The sequence below is a fragment of the Heterodontus francisci genome, chromosome 3 (assembly GCF_036365525.1).
Source record: "Heterodontus francisci isolate sHetFra1 chromosome 3, sHetFra1.hap1, whole genome shotgun sequence".
Lineage (NCBI taxonomy): Eukaryota > Metazoa > Chordata > Chondrichthyes > Heterodontiformes > Heterodontidae > Heterodontus > Heterodontus francisci.
The window spans coordinates 21623722-21645725 of NC_090373.1; the positions used below are offsets into that span (position 1 = coordinate 21623722).

The window sequence follows — 22004 nt, forward strand, 5'->3', positions numbered from 1 at the left end:
CAATGTAGAGGAGACCACACTGTGAGCAGCGAATACAGTATACTACATTGAAAGAAGTACAAGTAAATCGCTGCTTCACCTGAAAGGAGTGTTTGGGGCCTGGGATAGTGAGGAGAGAGGAGGTAAATGGGCAGGTATTACACCTCCTGCAATTGCAGGGGAAGGTGCCCTGGGACGGGGACGAGGTGGTGGGGGTAATGGAGGAGTGGACCAGGGTGTCGCGGAGGGAACGATCCCTTCGGAATGCTGACAGGGGAAGGGAGGGGAAGATGCGACTGGTAGTGGCATCACGCTGGAGGTGGCGAAAATGGGGGAGGATGATCCTTTGGATATGGAGGCTGGTGGGATGAAAAGTGAGGACAAGGGGAACCCTGTCACGGTTCTGGGAGGGAGGGGAAGTGATGAGGGTAGAGGTGCGGGGAATGGGTCGGACACGGTTGAGGGCCCTGTCAACCACAGTGGGGGGAAATCCTCGGTTGAGGAAAAAGGAGGTCATATCAGAAGCACCGTCATGGAAGGTAGCATCATCAGAGCAGATGCGTCGGAGACGGAGAAACTGGGAGAATGGAATGGAGTCCTTACAGGAGGTAGGGTGTGAAGAAGTGTAGTCGAGGTAGCTGTGGGAGTCAGTGGGCTTCTTCTTGGTGCTGGGTCCGAATACCTTGTTGGAAGTATCCGGTACTGCAGCTTTGATGTGTTCCCAGAGTTCTTCTGGAGTGGAATGAGCAGTGAGATCAGGATGTTCCAGTCCAATCTGTAAGGATGTTTGATATTTATCTCTGCAAGATGAGGTTTGCAGGTTGCTGTCTCAATTTCTTTGATGGGTCATCTCTCAGTCTGTTCTTGGGCTTAGGCTTGAAGTGGAAGTTCAGCTTTGAATGAACGAGCCGGGGGTCTGTATGACAGTCGGCACTGGGCATGACTCTAGTATGTAGGACGTCCTTTAGGTCACACTGGCACACCAAGATGTAATCTGTCAGGTGCCAGTGTTTAGAACGGGGATGCATCCATGTGGTCTTGAAGCAATCTTTTTGTTGAAAGAAGGTGTTGGTTATGGACAGCTACTTTTCTGCACAGAATTCCAAGAGTAAGCATTCGCTTTCATTACCGTTTCCAACTCCATGGTTTCCACGCACACCCTTCCATGCCAGGCTGTCACGGCCCACTCTGTTATTGAAATCACCAAGGACGATAATTTTGTCCTTGGGAAGGGCATTCTGGATGAGTTTACGGAGATCTGTGTAGAACTTATCTTTGTCAGCTGGGTTAGCCTTCAGGTTTGGAGCATAAACACTGATGAGGGTTGCATGCTGTTGGTCTTGGAGGGGGAGGCACAGGGACATGATGCATTCGGTGTGGCCGATTGGCAGGCTTGAAAGTTTCTTGGCGATGGTCTTCACCATAAAGCCAACACCGAAGAGTAAACCTTGAGGTCTACCTGACCAATAGAGGGCGTAGCCAGCATTCTGTTCTGTTAGGCTGCCTTGCTCTGAGAAGTGGACCTCACTCAGGGCTGCTATATCAATGTCTAGTCTGGCTAGCTCATGTCACCAGGGCTGAGCATTGTCGGGGTGGCTGTTGTCACCAGAGTCAAGCATTGTTCTTATGTTCCAGAAAGCGAGTTTCAGAGTTGTTTTTCTTTTCCTACCTTTTGAAGTGAGGTTAGGAGTTTGCGTTTCCTTCTCTGTCGTAGTTTGACCGCGTTAAGAGATGCCCATTGACCACAGCAAGCCAACTGGGTGGTAGGGAGATGAGCATTTGTTTAGGCCACTTTTTCTAGGCCCCTCTCCAATTTCGGAACCAACAGTTCTGTCCTTCAAAAAGGCTGCTTGGTCGCTCAGGGTGCTACCGGGTGATGATGTCGTCTCTAGGTCATCAAAACGAACAATATCCTGAGCCGCCTCCACGCAGGATTGGAACTGCGGCTGCCAGTGCCATCTTGCACCTGCCGTTTTCACCCCTTTCCTGTCGTTACAGGACTTGTTGAGTTATAGTTGGGGTGGATGGATTTCCTTCCTGCCTGCTCAGTGGTGCTTTAAGGTGGAGTACAGTTTGTGCTGACTGACCCCACCCTTTAAGCCTGGAGCTCATCTGTCATGGCCCAGTGAACTGGGACAGTGGCAGCAAGGTCTCCAAGCCGTAGATTTGGATTCAGCGTTTCCCTCTCCTAGGTAGGTTGCTGACTGAGGCTTGAAGGGACCCTCCTTCCCTTGCTATTTTATCATAGCTGTTATACCAACAACCATAGTCCACGCAATATGGTGTGGTACGCCTTTGGTCCAGAACATGATGGTCACTTGAGCCGCTTGGAATCCTTCCGCTCTGGCTGTTACCTTTATCAAGAAAGACATCCGCCCAGGTGGTGTCATGTTCATAATTTCTCCCCTCACTACATTTCGCCTGTCAGCTGAGACGGTGTACCGGGGTGTGGCGCTTGGAGCCAGCAGTGAGAGCTGGGTGTAGATGTGATTCCAGTCCATCCTGCAAATTGGATGCAGCTGAGTGAAAAATACAAGGATACTAACCCTATCTGAACACTCCATATACCCCAAATCATCCAATTAAGATTTCAGCTGAGAATTGGATAGACTCCAGAGCAGTGGAATGGTGGTGTTACTGGAAGCCGAAACAGATGGTTTAAATTTTTACTGATATTAACTTGAAGAAATAATGAGTCATTCAAGCTTAATCTTGGAGAGGGTGGCAGAATGGTAGGAGGAATCACTTCTGTTTCCTCTTTCTTTCCTTCTGATTAGTAATAGTTGACCAGTTGCTGCAGCGAGATGTACATGGGAAATTCTGCTAGTTACAATCTGAAGATCTTCTAATGTTGTGTGCTCTATTACCTAGTTATGTAATGTTGTGGGAGTCCTATTGTGCATACAGGGTAGGAGCAATTCCTTTTGAAGGGGATAAGGAGGTTAGCAGATTAGATTTCCATCGTAACCCCCACCGTAGCGCATTTAAAACATATAGCAGAATAACACCTTGCACTTGCATAGTACCTTTTTTTTTAGATTAGAGATACAGCACTGAAACAGGCCCTTCGGCCCACCGAGTCTGTGCTGAACATCAACCACCCATTTATACTAATCCTACACTAATCCCATATTCCTACCAAACATCCCCACCTGTCCCTATAATGCCCTACCACCTACCTATACTAGTGACAATTTATAATGGCCAATTTACCTATCAACCTGCAAGTCTTTCGGCTTGTGGAAGGAAACCGGAGCACCCGGAGAAAACCCACGCAGACACAGGGAGAACTTGCAAACTCCACACAGGCAGTACCCGGAATTGAACCCGGGTCCCTGGAGCTGTGAGGCTGCGGTGCTAACCACTGCGCCGCCCAATGCTTAATGCTGTAAACCTTTAATGCTGTAAAAACATCCTGAGGCAATTCAGAGGCAGCAACAGAGAAAGGCAAAGAGATGGCCATGGAGGGAGTTAAAGCAAGGGCTAGAGTTTTAAATATGGGGCATGAGGCAATTGTGGGTCAGTGAGGACTGGGGTGATGAGTATTCAGGGCTAGAGGCGCAAATTAGGTAGTGGAGTATGCTTCAGCTTGAGACAGGCAGGAGGGAGATGAAGTTAATGGGAAGGGCAAGTAGTTTGTGGCATGGCAAAGACAATAGCTTTGGTCTTCCTGATGTTCAGCTGGAGGAAATTGCAGCTCTTGCAAGACTGGATGTCAGACAGATAGCATAGAGGCAGTGAAGGGATTGAGGAAGGTGATGGAGAATTGAGCTCCTACGATCAGATAAGTCAGCATGGAACTAAGCTGGAGAATGGAGGAGAGGTATTGGAGGAGGAATGGTATGGTTGACCGTGTGAGGCTGTAGCAAGGTTGAAGAGAAGACGAGAGATAATATACCATGGTCACAGTCATAAAATTATGACATGAATTTTATTTCATATTTTTATTTCCAAAAGCTTAAGAGCATTGTACTGGGGTGCAATCTTCGCATACAAGCTGATGTATTTTACTTAGAGAAGATGGTAATAACTTGCACTTAATTGTATTGTGGTTAGCAATAGCAAAAGGGTCATTGGCATAGTGTGTTCTGTAGCTGTTGAGTGGCCTGCCAATTCTGCATGCTTCATGCAGTGGTAATGTCTAGCATACCCTGAAGGATCACTTAACCAGGTTTTTCCTTTTGCTGGAAAGAAGTGTAAGTGAAAAGGGATCACTTGGTGGAATGCAAAACTTATACTTTGCTGTGATTTAATATTGGGCTTGTTATAGAAATGCTATCACATTTTCATACCAGCTGACTGCAAACAAAACCGCTCTGAAACGTGATGCAATTTCTACAGCAACTAACTGAACAACATATTATTACCTGGCTGGAGGTTTTGTGTTTGGCTGCACTCTTTTTGTAATTTGTGACCAAATACCTCAATACCATTGATATGCATGTTGTATTTTAACAATCACAAAAGTTCTTGGTGAAACTGAATTAAAATAGGAATCCTGTATAGTTATCAGAGCCTACATGTACACTTTTATTTAAGACACAACTTACTGGTGCAACCTGAGCTTAATTTACAGGGAGATAAAGGTGCAAGAAAGGGCAAAAGTTGAGAAAAGGCATTTTGGCATTTCACAACTTGCCCTCCAAATAGTCCGACCCACCCAATTTCACATCCAGCTGTTCCCCGGTTAGATTTTTCCAAATGTTCACTACTCTTGGAGAAAACTTGAAAAAAAAATTCAATTTGCTTTTACTAATTTTAAATACATGTTCTCTGGTCTGACTTGAAGCAATTTACTTGGTTCACCTCTAACTATCTCATCCCTTCCCTGAAAAATAAAAGCTAAATGTCTGGCTAAATCTGGCAGTGAGTAATCTTGGCACCATGTTTGTTCCTAAATTGAGAATTTTACCTTATGTCTGTGCTGTTTTCAAGAATGCATCCTTCTGTCTCATGAAGTCTGCCGAACTCCACTGCTCTTTGTGCCCCAGCAAATCAACTTCTAAGATCTAAGTCTTCAAACCCCCAGATGGCCCCACTCCATAATATGAACAGTCGTGGGCTTTTTTTTCCCTCTGCTCCTTTGACCAGATTACTACTTATTCTTTGCTTCCTCCATTCACCAATGGGATCCTGTCCTCTGGAATTCTCTCCAAAAGTTACTTCAATTCTCTCCCATCATTTCTGTCAGCAAAAGCCTTCGATAAACCCTCTGATTGACCATGCCTTCAACAAGAGGATCTATTTTTCCCCTTCACCCCCAAAAATTCCCACCTTATTGCCTTTGTGAAGCACTCTCGGGTATTTCCATCTCTGCGAAGAGTGCGATGACACTTAATTAGAATATTAATGCTTCCTTATTAGTTTACTTCCACATACCAGTAGGAAGACATGGAGTCCCTTTAAAGCTTTGCTATTCTACATCAAGCTGTCAAATCAGCAATGTGTTACATAAAAATTCAAACTTAATTGAATGGAAGCTGGTAAATATCATGCTTGGGGAGACGGCGTAGTGGTAATATTACTAAACTAGTAATCCAGTGGCCCATGCTAATGCCCTGGGGACAAGGGTTTAAATCCCACCACAGCAGCTGGTGGAATTTAAATTCAATTAATATAAAGAATATGGAATTGAAAGCTAGTCTCAGTAATGGTGCCATGAAACTATCATCGATTGTTATAAAAACCCTGGTTTTTTGGTTCACGAATGTCCTATAGAGAAGGAAATCTGTTGTCCTTAACTGGTCTGGTCTGCGTGTGACTCCAGACCCATGGCAATGTGGTTGACTCTTAACTGCACTCTGAAATGGCCTAGAAAGCCACTCGGTTGTCAAGGGCAATTACGGATGGGCTACAAATGCTGGTCGTGCCAGTGATGCCCACATCTCATGAAAAAAAAATGTTGTTGCATTATTGCAACCCCTATATCTAAAGTTTAAATATTTTTCCTGTTGTATCAATAAGGGTGATCTGTATCAAAGGAGTAGCAATTTCTGATAGCGAGCCAGTAGAGTAACACAACTTGGAAACCACCAAGCACATGCAACAGGTTAAAAAAATGCAAAACATTTCAGTGCACAGCTTGACTGAAGATTAAATTTAAATGAGTGAATCGTAGGCACCTTAGTGGAATCATGGACACAGTTATCATTAAAAAAAAGATGTAGCAACAATCCTTTTCAGATAATACTTTGAAGACATTGCAGGCATTCGAATCAATAGATACCACAAGAGTAAAGGCCAGAATCTACTCCACAACATTTTAAATGATTTGGAACATCCATTTTGTTCTTGAGTTTCAGGTGCAAATGTGTGAACTTACGTGTTGCATTTTAATGAAAGAGCAAGCAGTGTCTTTGGATAAGATGAAAATGGGATGTTGCATCTTGTCAAAATATGATTGGATGCTTTCACTGTTCCACCATTGACGATTGTGCCTATGTCTCCTTGATCTCTGGAATTCCCTCCTTAAACTTCCCAGCTGTTCTCTCCTCGAAGACACTCCATGAAACCTACCTCTTTGACCAGGCTTTTGGTCACCTGTCCAAATATCTCATTGTGTGGCTTGGTGTCACATTTTGCTGTTCCTATGAAGTACATTGTGACATTTTGCTACATCAAACACTACATAAATGCAAGTTGTTGTCTGCAGACAAGAATTTTAGTAGGACCCTACCAAATTCACAGTCACATTTTACAGTCATGGCACTTTAAGAATTGTGAATTTCACGTATTTAAATTGTAAATTTCACTGTGTTGCAACAAACCAGGAAAATTATCTATTTAAAACAAAAAAAGACAAGGGTGGTTTCTGGTTTCAAATGGCATTTATTGTATGCTCAAAATCTATTGTAAAAAGCTGACTGTAAACAGGTCTCATTCTTTCCTCACAGAATTCAGTGGTTGAATGTGAGCATGGAGACTCACATACGTTAATCTGAGACTTCATCATGACGTGTAGCAAAAGCCTTCAGTAGGTAGTCCTGACACAGTTTATTTGCATTTGGCAAGCAACGACCATTTTGCACATTGAGTGATCGTTTTTCCAATGGTATGTTGGCACTTGCAGAAGCATCCACAAGTTCCATTGTAACCAACTGACGATTTTCTGAGCTCTCTGTCAACTTCCTAAAAAGAATGAAATTGTTACTTGTTTTTTTGCGTGTTTGTTTTCCAGCAGTGCGGTGTTGGATGCTCTCTTTCGCTGCTGCGATGGCTCTTGGACTAAGTGGCGCAAAACTGTTGCCCGCTGTGTGTGATCTAACAAAAGATTGTAGCGTGTACAAAATAGTATTCCACCATCTGCATGCAGAATTTGGCTTGTGCTGCTGTAATGATTGTGGCTGTTTTTGATTTGCTCATTCTGGCATTCTCACTTGTCTGCTAATACTCGACACTGCTACTCTCAAATCTGCTCCGGAAGCCCTCACTCATCTACCAATCGACGAGGTGAACCTTGTGTCAATGAATAAAATGCACGGTTTGCAAAATAGCCAATTTCACAACTATGAATTTGGTGGGGTTCTAAATAGCAGGAAATTATTTTTATTCTTTCACAGGATGTGAGCGTTACTGGCTAGGCCAGCATTTATTGCCCATCCCTAATTCCCCTTGAGAAAGTGCTTGTGAACTGCCTTCTTGAACCGCTGCAGTCCATGTGGTAGGTACACCCACAGTGCTGTTAGGAAGGGAGTTCTAGGATTTTGACCCAGCAACAGTGAAGGAACGGCGATATAGTTCCAAGTCATGATGGTGTGTGGCTTGGAGGTGAACTTGTAGGTGGTGGTGTTCCCATGTATCTGCTACCCTTGTCCTTCTAGGTGGTAGAGGTCGCGGGTTTGGAAGGTGCTGTCGAAGGAGCCTTGGTGAGTTGCTGCAGTGCTTCTTGTAGATGGTACACACTGCTGCCACTGTGTGTCAGTGGTGGAGGGAGTGAATGTTGAAGGTGGTGGATGGGATGGCAATCCAGTGGGCTGCTTTGTCTTGGATGGTGTCAAACAAAGAACAGTACAGCACAGGAACAGGCCATTCGGCCCTCCAAGCCTGCGCCGATCTTGATGCCTGTCTAAACTAAAACCTTCTGCACTTCCGGGGATCGTATCCCTCTATTCCCATCCTATTTAGGTATTTGTCAAGATGCCTCTTAAACGTCGCTATCGTACCTGCTTCCACCACCTCCCCCAGCAAGTTCCAGGCACTCACCACTCTCTGTGTAAAGAACTTGCCTCAAGTACAAACATGAAAAAAACAGTGGGTAAGCAAACTGAACAGACTAAGATGAAATAAAATAAAATAAACACAAAAAAATATCAAAAAAGGAAAAAGAAAAAAATAACAAAAACTGAAAGTAAAATGGGGGGCCCGTCATGCTCTGAAATTATTGAACTCAATGTTCAGTCCAACAGGCTGTAGTGTGCCTAATCGCTAAATGAGATGCTGTTCCTCGAGCTTGCGTTGATGTTCAGTGGAACACTGCAGCAATAGCAATCCCAGGACTGAGATGAGAGCAGGGGTGAGTGTTGAAATGGCAAGCAACCGGAAGCTTAGGGTCCTGCTTTCGGACTGAGCGGAGGTGTTCTGCAAAGCGGTCACCCGGTCTGCGTTTGGTCTCCCCAATGTAGAGGAGACCACATTGTGAGCAGCGAATACAGTATACTACATTGAAAGAAGTACAAGTAAATCGCTGCTTCACCTGAAAGGATCACGCTGGAGGTGGCGGAAATGGCGGAGGATGATCCTTTGGATATGGAGGCTGATGGGGTGGAAAGTGAGTACGTGGGGAACCCTGTCATGGTTCTGGGAGGGAGGGGAAGGGGTGAGGGTAGAGGTGCTGGAAATGGGCCGGACACAGTTGAGGGCCCTGTCAACCACAGTGGGGGGGAAATCCTCGGTTGAGGAAAAAGGAAGACGTATCAGAAGAAAGTATTCCATTACACTCGTGACTTGTGCCTTGTAGATGGTGGACAGGCATTGGGGAATCAGGAGGTGAGTTACTCAGCGAAGAATTCCTACCCTCTGACCTGCTTTTGTAACCACAGTATTTATGTGGCTGGTCCAGTTCAGTTTCTGGTCAATGGTAACCCCCAGGATGTTGATAGTGGGAGATTCAGCGATGGTAATGCCATTGAATGTCAAGTGCAGATGTTTGCATTCTGTTTTGTTGGAGATGGTCATTGCCTGGCACTTGTGCACCGCAAATGTAACTGGAATGTTGTCCAGGTCTTGCTGCATATGGTCACGGACTGCTTTAGTATCTGAGGAGTTGAGAATGGTGCTGAACATTGTGCAATCATCAGTGAACATCCCCACTTCTGGCTTATGAAGGAGGGAAGTCATTGATGAAGCAGCTGAAGATGGTTGGGGCCTGGTATACTACCCTGAGGAACACCTGCAGTGATGTCATGGGACTGAGATGATTGAACTCCAACAACCACAACTATCTTCCTTTGTGCTAGGTACGACTCCAACCAGTGGACAGATTCCCCCCGATTCCCATTGATCCCAGTTTTGCTAGGGCTCCTTGATGCCATACTCGGTCAAATGCTGCCTTGATGTCAAGGGCAGTCACTCTCACCTCACTCTGGAGTTCAGCTCTTTTGTCCATGTTTAGACCAAGGCTGTAATGAGGTCAGGAACTGAGTGGCCTGGCGGAATTCAAACTGAGTGTCAGTGAGCAGGTTATTGCTGAGTCAGTGCCACTTGATAGCATGGTTGATGACATCTTCCATCACTTTGCTGATGATCAAGAGTAGACTGATGAGACAGTAATTGGCTGGGTTGGACTTGTCCTGCTTTTTGTGTGCAGGATATACTTGGGCAATTTTCCACATTGTCGGATAGATGCCAGTGTTGTAGCTGTACTGGAACAGCTTGGCTAGGGGTGCGGCCATTTCTGGAGCACATCTTCAGTACTATGGCCGTAATGTTGTCAGGGGCCATAGCCTTTGCAATATCCAGTGCCTTCAGCTGTTTCTTAATGTCACATGGAGTGAATCAAATTGGCTGAAGACTCTGTGATGCTGGAGACCTCAGGAGGAGGCTGAGATAGATCATCCACTCAGCACTTCTGGCTGAAGATGGTTGCAAATGCTTTGTATTTTGTACTGTTGTGCTGGGCTCCCCCATTATTGAGGATGGGGATATTTGTGGAGCCTCCTTCTCCAGTTAGTTGTTTAATTTCCACCACCATTCACTATTGGATGTGGCAGGACTGCAGAGCTTAGACTGATCCGTTGGTTGTGGGATTGCTTAGCTCTGTTTATCGCATGCTGCTTCTGTTGTTTGGCATGTATGTTGTCCTGTGTTGTAGCTTCACCAGGCTGACACCTCATCTTTAGGTATGCTTGGTGCTGCTCCTGGCATGTCCTCCTGCACTCTTCATTGATCCAGGGTTGGTCCCTTGGCTTGATGGTAATGGTAGAGTGGGGGATATGCCCGACCATGAGGTTGCAGATTGTGATTGAGTACAATTCTGCTGCTGCAGATGGCCCACAGCGCCTCATGGATGTCCACTTTTGAGTTGCTAGATCTGTTCAAAATCTATCCCATTTAGCACGGTGGTAGTGCCACATAACACGATGGAAGGTGTCTGCAATGTGAAGGTGGGACTTTGTCCCCACAAGGACTGCGCATGAGACTTCATGGGGTCCAGAGTCAATGTTGAGGACTCCCAGGGCAACTCCCTCCCGATTGTATACCATTCTGCTGCCACCTCGGGAATGGTATGGTAGTTTAAGGTATGATTCCTTGACCAGTCTGTGGGACAGCTCTCCCAATTTTAGCACAAGCCCCCACATGTTAGTAAGGAGGACTTTACAGGGTCGACAGGGCTGAGTATGCCATTGTCATTTTTGGTGCCTAGGTTGATGTCGGCTAGTCCGTCTGGTTTCATTCCCTTTTAGACTTTTCTCCAACAAATGGTACAACTGAGTGACTTACTAGGCCATTTCAGTGGGCAGTTAAGAGTCAACCACATTGCTGTGGGTCTGGACTCACATGTAGGCCAGACCAGACAAGGACAGCAGATTTCCTTCCCTTGAGGACATTAGTGAACCAGATTTGTTTTTATGACAATCCACAATGGTTTTATGGTCACTATTACTGAGACTAGCGTTTTTAAATTCCAGATTTAATAATTGATTTTAAATTCCATCAGCTGCCATGATGTCCTCCAGAGAACTAGCATGGGCCTCTGGATTGCTAGTCTAGTGGCAGTACCACTACGCTGCCACCTCCCCCGGGGAGACTTGCTCATCAGTGTTCCGCAATCTTCCGTTCCAACCAATCAAGCTGCTCCTGGCACATTTTAACAAATTATTGTGCACCAGAAGCAACTGTGACTGATCCAGTTTCCACTTTGAGAAATCAGATGACTCTGACATCGCCCTATGCAAGCCTGCATCAGTTCTACTCATTTTTTTTAATCAACTTTAATTTTACTTAACTTAAATTTAACTTGCATTTGCTCTGTTTCCCCTTCCCTGGCTCAAACGCCCCAGGCATCCTCCATGCCCTAGCCTTGATCTCTTGACTCTCGTTTTTCTGCTATTTCCCCTCATGCCCTCTCCATGTCCATATCATCCCATTACAGCCACCTCTTGCTCCCTTGATCACATTCCCACTTCCACTTAATTGCTGACTGTCCAACTTCCCTTCTTGTCCCATTTTGCTTGACATTGTATATGGTTCCCTCTTTTCAGGTACAGTGCCCCTCAAGTCTTGCAAAAACTTGGTCGATCTCATCCAGTTAGATTGATACCATGAGTTTTCTTTTATTAAAACAATGAGGAACTACACAGTAATTTGACGTGAATGACCTTACTTCAGCATTCCGAAGACGGTTTGGAACTCTATTTTATTCATTCATGGGATGTGAGCATTGCTGGCAAGGCCAGCATTTGTTGCCCACCCCTAAATTCCCTTCCGAAGGTGATGGTGAGCTTCTGCAATCCAGGTGGTCTATTTGCTTCAACAACAAAAACAGAAAATACTGGAACTATTCAGATCTGGCAGCATCTACATACAAACATACAAACTAGGAGCAGGAGTAGACCCCTCGAGCCACTAGCCACTTCTTTTAGGACCCAAAGATGAAGTCCATCAGGACCTGGGGACCTGTCAGCCCACAGTTCCAACAACATACTCAGTACCACTTACCTGATGATTGTAATTTTCAATTTACTTGAGTTCCTCCTGTCCTTCCATTTCCTGATTTACAGCTATTTCTTGTATCCTTTATGTTGTAGACTGTTGCAAAATACCTTTTCAATTCATCTGCCATCTCCTCATTTTCCCTTAATTACCCAGACTCACTTTCTATCAGACCAAAACTCACTGTTGTCTCTCTTCTTTTTTAAAATACCTGTAGAAACTCTTACTATCTGTTTTTATATTTCTTACAAGCTTTCTCTTGTATTTAATTTTACCCTCCTTGTTAATCTTTTAGTCGTTCTTTACTGCTTTTTATATTCTGCCCAATCTCTGACCTGCCACCCATCTTTGCACAATTATATGCTTTTTCTTTAAGTTTGATACTATCTTTAACGTTTTTAGTTAACCACAGATGGTGGGTCCTCCCCTCAGAATTTTTCTTTCTTGGAATGTATCTATTCTGTGTATTCTGAAATATCCCCTTAAATGTCTGCCACTGCATCTCTATTGACCTATCCCTTAACTACTTTGCCAGTTCACTTTTTCTTGCTTTGCTTTCATGCCCTCATAATTGCCCTTATTTAAGTTTAAAATATCCAGTAGACCCAGTAATCTCTCCCTCAAACTGACTGTAAAATTGATTCATATTATGATCGCTGCTGCCTAGGTGTGTCTTCACTATGAGGTCATTAATCCTATCTCATTGCACAATACCAGGTCTAATATAGCCTGCTATCTGGTTGGCTGCAGAACGTGCTGTTCTAAGAAACTATCCCGAAAACATTCTATGAACTCCTCATGTAGGCTACCTTTTCCCATCTGATTTTTCTAGTCCATATGTAGATTAAAATCCCCCATGATTATCACTGTACTTTTCTGACAAGCACCCATTATTTCTTCCTTCATACCCCATTTTACCGTGTGGTTACTGTTAGAGGGCCTGTAAACCGCTCCCACAAGTGACTTCTTGCCTTTATCATTTCTCATCTGGACCCAAACTGCTTCCACATCCTGGTTTCCTGATCTTAGGCCATCCCTCTCTATTGTGCCAATAGCATCATTAATTAACAGAGCCACCCTTCTGCCTTTTCCTAGCTTCCTGTCCTCCCTAAATGTCAAGTACCCTTCAATAATTCAGGTTACAGTCTGTCATCCTGCAGCCATGTCTCTGTAATGGCTATCTGATAGTATTTATTTCTTTCTATCTATGGAAAGAAAAGCAGAGTTAACATTTCAGGTCTGTAACTTTTCATTAGAACTGGTCTATTTGCTTATTCTATTTGCTATTCTGTATGATGGATTTTTCTGAAACTTTTTAGCGCTGTACTCAACATTGGAATGTCATTGGAATTCCAGTACTTATCAATTAAATTTTGTCATTGACCAATGAGTGTAGGAATTTACTTTTTAAAAAAACTTTTTGCTGTGTACTTTGATTCTGACACTGACATGCTTTTAATAGTTAGTGCCCAGATTTCTGCATTGCAAATAATGGCGAGGCTGTCAGTACTCACTTATTATGGAGGAAATTGGACAGCAACTTCGAGTCCACACGTGCACAGTTAAACAGTGAAATCCAGAAGCTGCAGTCTGAGTTAGCCTGCTCCTCTATAGAGTCTGTTATAATAGTACCTAGTGAATGGACTTGGCATTGAAATCAATGTAAGGGCATGAAATTATGGTACGTACCCACTAAACACAGCAGAAAAAGTTGAGACTGTTGCATTCAGGTGTTTTTAACTGTATGATACATCTTGACTACTGCCAAACAACTCTTCTGAAACTGAACATTTTAATTTTACAAGTGTGAAGTTGCAGTCCTTCAGAATTCAATTAGTGTTGGAGAATTTTTTTTTTAAATTACCTTTTCTTTGTGTCACTCTCTCTCAATCCCATCTTTTTATCCCTCACCTTATTTTGCTTTCGGTATGATTTTACAATGATATAAATATCCTTACTGGTTTAGATTTTATGTGTCTGTGAGGATTCTTCAATACAGTTAGTTGAACAGCCTCACTGGATGCCCTGTTGTTAGACCACTTATCCCCTGGATCAGAAGCCCAACCAAAGCAAGTCTACGCTCTAAAGTCCACGAAAACTCTGTGGGTAGCTGTCAGCGTAGTGAAGGGAAAGCGTCATTTCTTCACCGCTGACTGCAAAATCTGAGCCACTGACTACTTTTGCCAGTTTGTAAATCTCTTGCCCTCCTCTGTGGGAACTGGTTGGTTTTAATTTTAACTTGATTTGTACGAACCCTGTTAAACATTTCCTCATTCCCTGGTTCAGTCCCTTCCACCATACTAATTCTGTAAAGCAGTGTTTCTTCTTTTAAACCTATTTGCATTCTTGTCCAAAGGTTTCAATGTGTCTGGAGTGACCTCACTCACAACAGTAGATTAAATGATTGTCTCTCTTTTTGTTCAGTGCTGTTCTGTAGTTGCAGCTGCATCCTAAAAGAATCTGTTGCTAGTGACACTTGGCAACAAATAACTAGAATGAAAGGCTGTCAAATGGACAGCAAATGCAGTAATTTAACAAAGTGCCCAGTAATCAAGCCCTTATTTAAAACCTTGTGTCATATTTGGAATCCTGCACTCTTATTTTGTCAAATTGACATTTTCCAGGTGCTCTCATGATCCAGGAGGCAGAGAAAATGAAAACACTGGTAATTCTGACAGCTCCTGGGCAACTCCTATTAGTGTGCTCCAAAGCAAGAGTTTCTGAAGAGCAGCTTGACAGCTCTCTTGTCAGCTAGGTAATGATGCATGTGAGCTATGGAGGGACTCTTGAATTTTTCATGATGTGTGTAATGCAGTGTCGTTGGTTTCATTTCAGGTGTGCGGCATATCATAGTTTTTGTCAAATGATTGCATTTCTTACAGAGACCAAAACGTGCTTAATGAGAGAATAAAGTAATGCTTATAAAACAAGAGGTCAGATAAACCTCTTGTCTCTTTTGCAGGTTAATGAACTAGAGCAGGGCTGCGTTGCTTCCAACTGCAGGTAGTGTGGTCAAAAGACGATATCCACAACAAGTGTGTTACAGCAGATCCATACGTGCAGCACAATCATGCTAGAAGAGGATATCGAGGTGGCCATCAAGGTGGTGGTTGTTGGCAATGGAGCTGTTGGTAAATCAAGCATGATACAACGGTACTGCAAGGGTATTTTCACCAAGGACTACAAGAAAACTATCGGAGTGGACTTCCTGGAAAGACAGATTCAGTGAGTAAAGACCTCTACTGAACTATAACATATTTAGAATCATTCTGTTGTCATTCCTGAGACAGTCCAAATATGGGGCGGGGGCTGCTGGTGAGCAATAGAAAAGCTCAGGAAAACATAGAATTATTAGAAGGAAAAATCATTTTTAGCAGTTAACTTACGTGCAAGTTCCAGGACATTCAGTACTTAAAAGGGTTAATCATTTCAGTGAAGTGTGCCAGTGGCAAAATACTTGCTTTGGCTTTTTTTTAATGCAGTTCACTGCTGTTGCGACTACTTCACTTTGATTCAATAGAATCATGGAATCCTCCAGCACTAAAGGAGGCCAGTAGACCCATCGTGCCTGTGCCAGCTCTTTGAAAGAGCTATGCACTCCCTTCCCCTGCTCTTTCCCAGAGCCTTGCAGCTTTTTCCACTTCAAGGAGATATCCAGTTCTGTCTTTTATTATTGAATCTTTCAGGCAGTGCATTCCAGATCATAAACACTGAGTTTAAAAAAAAACTCTCCTCTCGCTCTTTTGCCAATTATCTGAAAACTTTTCTCTGGCACAGCTGGTTAAGCTGGTGAACAGCTGGGCCATACAGACTTGTTTAGTCCCAGCTTTGGTCCCCAATTTTGACTGAGTTAACTGGTTTAGGAAACTAAGTTAACCTTAGGAAAGGGAAAGGTGGCCAGGCTTCTCACGCTGACTGTCAAACCTTTGGGCCCTGTTGCTGGAGGTGGGCATTTGACCCAGTGAGAGCAAGATCTCGCTTGGCCTTGATTGCCTCTCAGTTAAGTAGTCTGCCAACACTTGCTGTCTAGGCTTATACATGAATAAATCCCATTTAGCACAGATAGTGGAGGATGACCCATAACTGTGGAGCCACCCTCGAAGCATGTTTCGATAGTTTTGGAACAGGAAGGATGAGAAGGCATGGGGGAAAAAATTTACAAGCCTAGAAAGACCGTAGTGGTTTCTGAAAGTTGGAGTCAGTTAAATGATTTTTGTTTTTCCTTTGACTCGTCAATTTAAATTCAGACTAAAAGGAAGTGAGTTTCCTCTTCATGCTGCTTGTAAGAAAATTCCACGTGTAATTATTCCAGCAAACCTATACTCGGTTCCTAATGGATGGTGGCCCACAATATAGAAATGTAACACACTGGCAGGAAGTTAACATTCTCGCTGCAGGAAAGTTCAGGAAAGCGGCAGGGAAGAGGACAAAAGTTCTCAGGAAAGGAGGCAGGAATTATAAGGGTGTTTGGTGTAAATTTCAAGGTGGTGCAGAAGAGACGGGATACAGTGAGTTTAGGGTTAAGACAATTTGTTGGGACAGAGGAGCACTACTTTACAATCTACACCTGGCCTGTGATGTAACTGACTTAGAAATACTTCTGAGTTGCCACAGGTAGCAAAACTGAAACATCAAAAATGCACCAAAAGTTATAATTTTAAACATAAGCTAACATTTTTATTTGTTTTAAAAATGGCTTGCTTTTATATTTCTTAAAACATCCTGAAGTGTCATCCTCATTCAGTGAATTGCTTTTGAAGTGCAGGAAAAGTGAGGCACCAATTTGCAAAGCAAGATCCCACCGCATCAAATGGAATAACTGATAATTTTTGGCATTAGTTGAGGAAGAACAGTTACCTCGGGCTCCTGGAGAACTCCTTGCTCAGTGAGCCCTACCATTGCACTATTTTTAAACTTGACCTGGGCCTAGTTTTTTTAGTACCTGATCTGAAAGGCTGCACCCTCAACAGTGCTGCACTCTCCCAGTACTATGTCAGTCTATTTGAGGTACTTGAGCTCTGGAGCGGGGCTTCAACCCACAACCTTCTGCTTCAAAGGCAAGAGTGCTTGTAACTGAGGCAACCTGATGAGTCATAATGGATGGTGGTAATAATGGTAGTGCTACATGTTGTGTTTCAACAAGTTACACTGTGTGGAGCAGGATCCCTCACTTGGATTGCTAGAGGGGCAATTGAAGCATTGTTTATTTGGGTTGCTTTTACACAACTACCAGCAGTTGACAACAAGTTTTTAAGGAGGAGGTGGACGGATTGTAAGGAGGAGGCAGATAGATTTTTGAGATCTCAGGGAGTCGAGTGTTATGTGGAGCAGGCCCGAGAAAGGAGTTGAGGCCTGGGACAGATCAGCCATGATCTTATTGAATGGCGGGGCAGGCATGAGGGGCTGAATGGCCTACTCCTGCTCCTATTTCTTGTGTTCTTTTGTACCTTCTGAGTGAAAGAACAATTGTATAGAGAGATCTTGATAAAAGTTGCAATAAAATGGTTGAAGGAAACAAATTGCATTTCATAAACAACCCTATAATAAAGCATCAGCTACTAATTAAATAGATATGTTCCACTTATTGGTAATTACTTGGAGTGTGATTAAGCACAAGGGTTCTCAATCCATTATCTTTTGAAAGCAGCCACTGTAACAAGCAAGCAAATTGACATATAATATTGAAGCAACCTATCAAAAGCAGTCATAAAATACCAGCTTGAAGATGTGAGGATTGTTCTTGATGCTGAACAGCTGTGGTCGTGAGATCAGAGCTGGTTGGATGTGGTGAGCTGTCTGTAATTGAGGATGGTTAGACTTAGTAAACACTCCATTAAATGTTCCACACGGACAGCAGTCGCAAGATAATTTATGAGTTTTGAAGACAAATGATTTGATCTCAAGTGTCGCATTTATCTTTCAGAGTTAATGAGGAGGATGTCAGATTAATGTTATGGGATACAGCAGGCCAAGAGGAGTTTGATGCTATAACAAAAGCCTACTATAGAGGTGAGTCTAGTTAGTCTTATCAGGATACATTTGTAAGGGGATGTCAATTAGAATTCCCCTCTGGTCTGTCTTCTCACTCAGGTATTCAAACCTGTTATGGAATCCTGGGTAAAAATAATTATTTTGTTTAAAAAAAAAATGTTTTTTGGCTGAACCTTCCTTTTCACACAAAAAGAGCATTTTATACCTTGGGCTTTTATAGGGTGAAATAGGATATTGCACATAACTGGCACAGACAGGTCAACACTACATCATTCTGTTAGTGCAGCAGATGGGGCCTAAGAATTGATCCATTGCACACTACTGGGTGAATTCAATAATAAGTGTCAAAAAACACCTAAAGCTAGAAAAATAGCAGTTTTAAATATAGCATCAATCTCTGAAAACCATTTCTTTCGCTTATTTCAGCAAATGGATGTTTTAAATCTGCTATCGCTCATCCCTGGCATTGAAAGGAGTGTCACTTAGTTGACATCTCGTACCAATCTAGTGAATTTTTTCTGTTCCCGATGAAACGTTGTGTAAACCCATTACTAAGCCGAGGTTAGTAATTTGTGCTCTACAATGTTGCACTGCAGTAGAGCAAGATTTTCCAGAAGAAAGTTGGTGCTGCTTCTCGTTGGTAGAGCAAATATTCACGGTACAATGTGTGGAGAATTCCTTGACGGTATCTGGAGCAGTTTGTGTACTTTCACCAAGCATTATTCTCATTGTGGCCCAAAGTGGTGGTTGCGTTGGTAATGCAATGCCCCACTGCCAGCTATTCTTAAAGTAATATTGTGCAGTTATATTGCTGAACATTTTCAGTGGGACCCAATTCAAATTGCTATGGTTATATGTTATAATATTCCTCAGAAAAAAGAGCAGGTGCAATTCTAATTTGTTGGTTTTGGTGCTTTATCACAGGTGCTCAAGCATGTGTGCTGGTGTTCTCCACTACTGATAGAGGGTCCTTTGAGGCTATCCCAAGCTGGAAGGAGAAAGTCGAGGCTGAAGTCGGAGATATTCCCACAGTTCTGGTACAGAACAAAATAGATCTCCTGGATGAAACTGTACTTAAAAAGTATGTGCATAATAGTCTTATTCGCATTTAAGTTGACTGGTGTAAATTGTTGGTTATGTTTCACTCACTCAAAAGATATACAACAACGATTTGCATTTATATAGCGCTTTTAACGTAGTAAGGCACTTCACAGGAACGCTAAGTAAGATTTGACACTGATCCACATACATGTAACCAAAAGCTTGGTCAATTAGGTAGATTTTAAGGAGCATCTTGAAGGAGGAGAGAGTGGCAGAGAGGTTTAGGGAGGGAATCCCAGAGGTTGGAGCACAAGCAGCTGAAGACGTGGCCACCAATGGTGGACTGAAGAAAATTGGTGATGCTTAAGAGGCCAGAATTGGAGGAGCGCAGAGATCTCTGATACCAAATGCCATGCTGGCATTTCTGCAGCGTTGTTTGACTTGAGGCCAATTGTATGGGAAAGAGAAAGAGAGAGAGTGAGCAACCTTTGAAATGTGAATGGAAAAATACAATACTGTACCTCTACAGGTAATGTCAAAAGGAATAATTTGCACATAGATCGAGAGGATTCCGACTCACTGATAAAATATTGTCAACACATTAGCTGGGCTTCCGACACCATGATGGCTTTGCTTTGCACCGCTGCAGTTCAAAGTGTAAATGCAGCTTAAAACAGTCCCTCAAGGAGGGAGTCTCTGCAACTTCACTGATGCAGGTAAGAAGGCTGAAATTTGTCCGACAAATCTGCTTGCAGTTGTAAAATTAGAAAGGTTATAATAATAGGAGGTGGGAGTCCTGATTATGGTTTATAAGCAGTTGCTTTTGTTAGAGGGGTGTATTTTGGATCCAGCAAGCAGTAAAAGATTTGTTTCAAGTGGTTTGGCGCTTGAGCCAAATAAAGAAGTGACACAATTCTATTCTCGCTTGTTGCCCATTTTCCTCAACACTCACAGGGAGAAATTTGAGAGTTTAATTGGCAATGAATGGAATCAGGAGGGAGGGCAGAAGGGATTGCTAAGTACCTGGGCACCATTGGTGGCTCAGTACATTGTGTATAAGATCATAGGATCCCATTGAAAAGATTCAAAACAAGTCTAGCACTGACCAGCGGGAGAATTTAAGATGGTGATTTGCAGACTAAAAAGATAATTTTGATTAACAATGCAGATAGAATTTGTCCTTTGCAGGACGAACCAAAGGCGCAATTGTGGGGATGGGGGGGAAGCAAGCAACAACAGACCACCAACACAGGAGCAGGAATAGGCCATTCAGCCCCTCAAGCCTGTTCTGCCATTCGATTAGATCATGGCTGGCCTGTGTGTTAACTATATCTACACACCTTGTTTCTGTAACTGTTAATACCCTTGTCTATCAAAAATATATCAGTCTCAGTTTTGAAATTTTCACTTGACTCCCAGCCTCAACAGCTTCCTGGGGGAGAGAGTTCCATATTTTTCACTACCCTTTCTATGAAAAAGTGCTTTCTAACATCAACCCCAGCAGTGCAAAGGTGGCAATTGATGCAGGGAAAGGGGAAGGCTTGTTATTTACAGAACTAGTGTAAATCAATGCACATTAATGTAAGAACTGTGGTGATTTCTAGCCTGTAAACTGCTAGAGTGTATCTTCAAAAATAGTGTGCTAATTTTTGTATTTTCTTTGGTTTTGAAATGTAGTGAGGAGGCAGAGGCTCTAGCTAAAAAGTTGAAGCTTAGGTTTTATCGGGCTTCTGTGAAGGAGGATCTAAATGTTAATGAAGGTGAGTGTACCTGGTGGATTTTTCCTGTCTGGTCTTGCATTTTGTCAGTTACTTTATCAGTAATTTTTACTTTTCAATTGAAAGCTTAGCCTTGGTAATATTAGAGCTGTCCAACAATTTGCTTACATTAATTATAATTACCTCATAAAAATAATCGCAAGCCTCTAATTCCCATTGTGATCCTTGTGTTCACATCCATTCATGGCCTCGCCCCTCCCTATCTCTGTAACCTCCTTCAGTCCTACAACTTCTGAAAACTCTCCCTCCATTTCTGACCTCTTGTGCAACCCTGAGTTCTTTCGATCCCTCCATTGGTGGCCTTGCCTTCAGTCCAGGCCCTAAGCTCTGGAATTCTTTCCATAAATTTCTCCCCCTCATTACCTTTCTCGCCTCCTTTAAGAAAGCTTCTTAAAAGCTCCTTTTTGACCAAGCTGGCCTCAGTTTCTTAAGTGACTCGGCATCCAGTTTTGTCTGGTAACGCTGCTCTGAAGCACCTTGGGATGTTTTGTCACATTCAAGGTGCTATATAAATGCAAGTTATTGTTGATTGCTACAAGTGGACACTCCAAAAAAGTGTTAAGATTCTCCTCTGGATTGGGTGTGTTAGTGTTACTGTTACTGTACTTCCACTCCCAGGGCTTGAGAGTTGCAATACAGCTGAGATTGGTGAGATGAAAGTCTTTAATTTCTGGTTGTAAACATCCTAACTGCAGTAAATGTGGGTAGTTTGAGCCTGCAGCACAAACCTACCCACAAGCTCTCTGAGGGTCCAAAGGATGGCAGGTGGGAGGACATTGGTGCAAAAGTATTTGCTTTTCAGATGTGCCATTTGAGGCATATTTCCCGTGCAAAGAAGAAAGAGCTTTTACCATGTGCCAAATCATTGTAAAACCATTTGATGTTCTAACTTATTTCTTCATTCCTGCATAAGATTCCAGTTTGTGTGTGTGTAGCTCTGCAGTTAAGTGGTTCACCCTCCCCAGTGGTCGTCTCGTGTTCTTTGGCTCTTCTTTTAAAATAAGCCTTTATTTTCAAGCATGTTATGAATATTTGTTCTCAAAGGCTTTAATAACTGTTTAAATG

General features: G+C 43.1%; 1 protein-coding gene across 1 annotated transcript in view; it reads left to right on the forward strand.

The window, feature by feature from the left end:
* The window catches only part of rab23 (RAB23, member RAS oncogene family), a 50793-nt gene that overhangs the window by 13157 nt on the left and 15632 nt on the right, over nucleotides 1-22004 (forward strand). The window contains exons 2-5 of the mRNA XM_068020154.1: nucleotides 15092-15354; nucleotides 18053-18138; nucleotides 19045-19201; nucleotides 20839-20921. Of these exons, the coding sequence (XP_067876255.1) occupies nucleotides 15200-15354; nucleotides 18053-18138; nucleotides 19045-19201; nucleotides 20839-20921 (481 nt within the window). The 5' untranslated portion in view covers nucleotides 15092-15199. The remainder of the gene's footprint in view (nucleotides 1-15091; nucleotides 15355-18052; nucleotides 18139-19044; nucleotides 19202-20838; nucleotides 20922-22004) is intronic.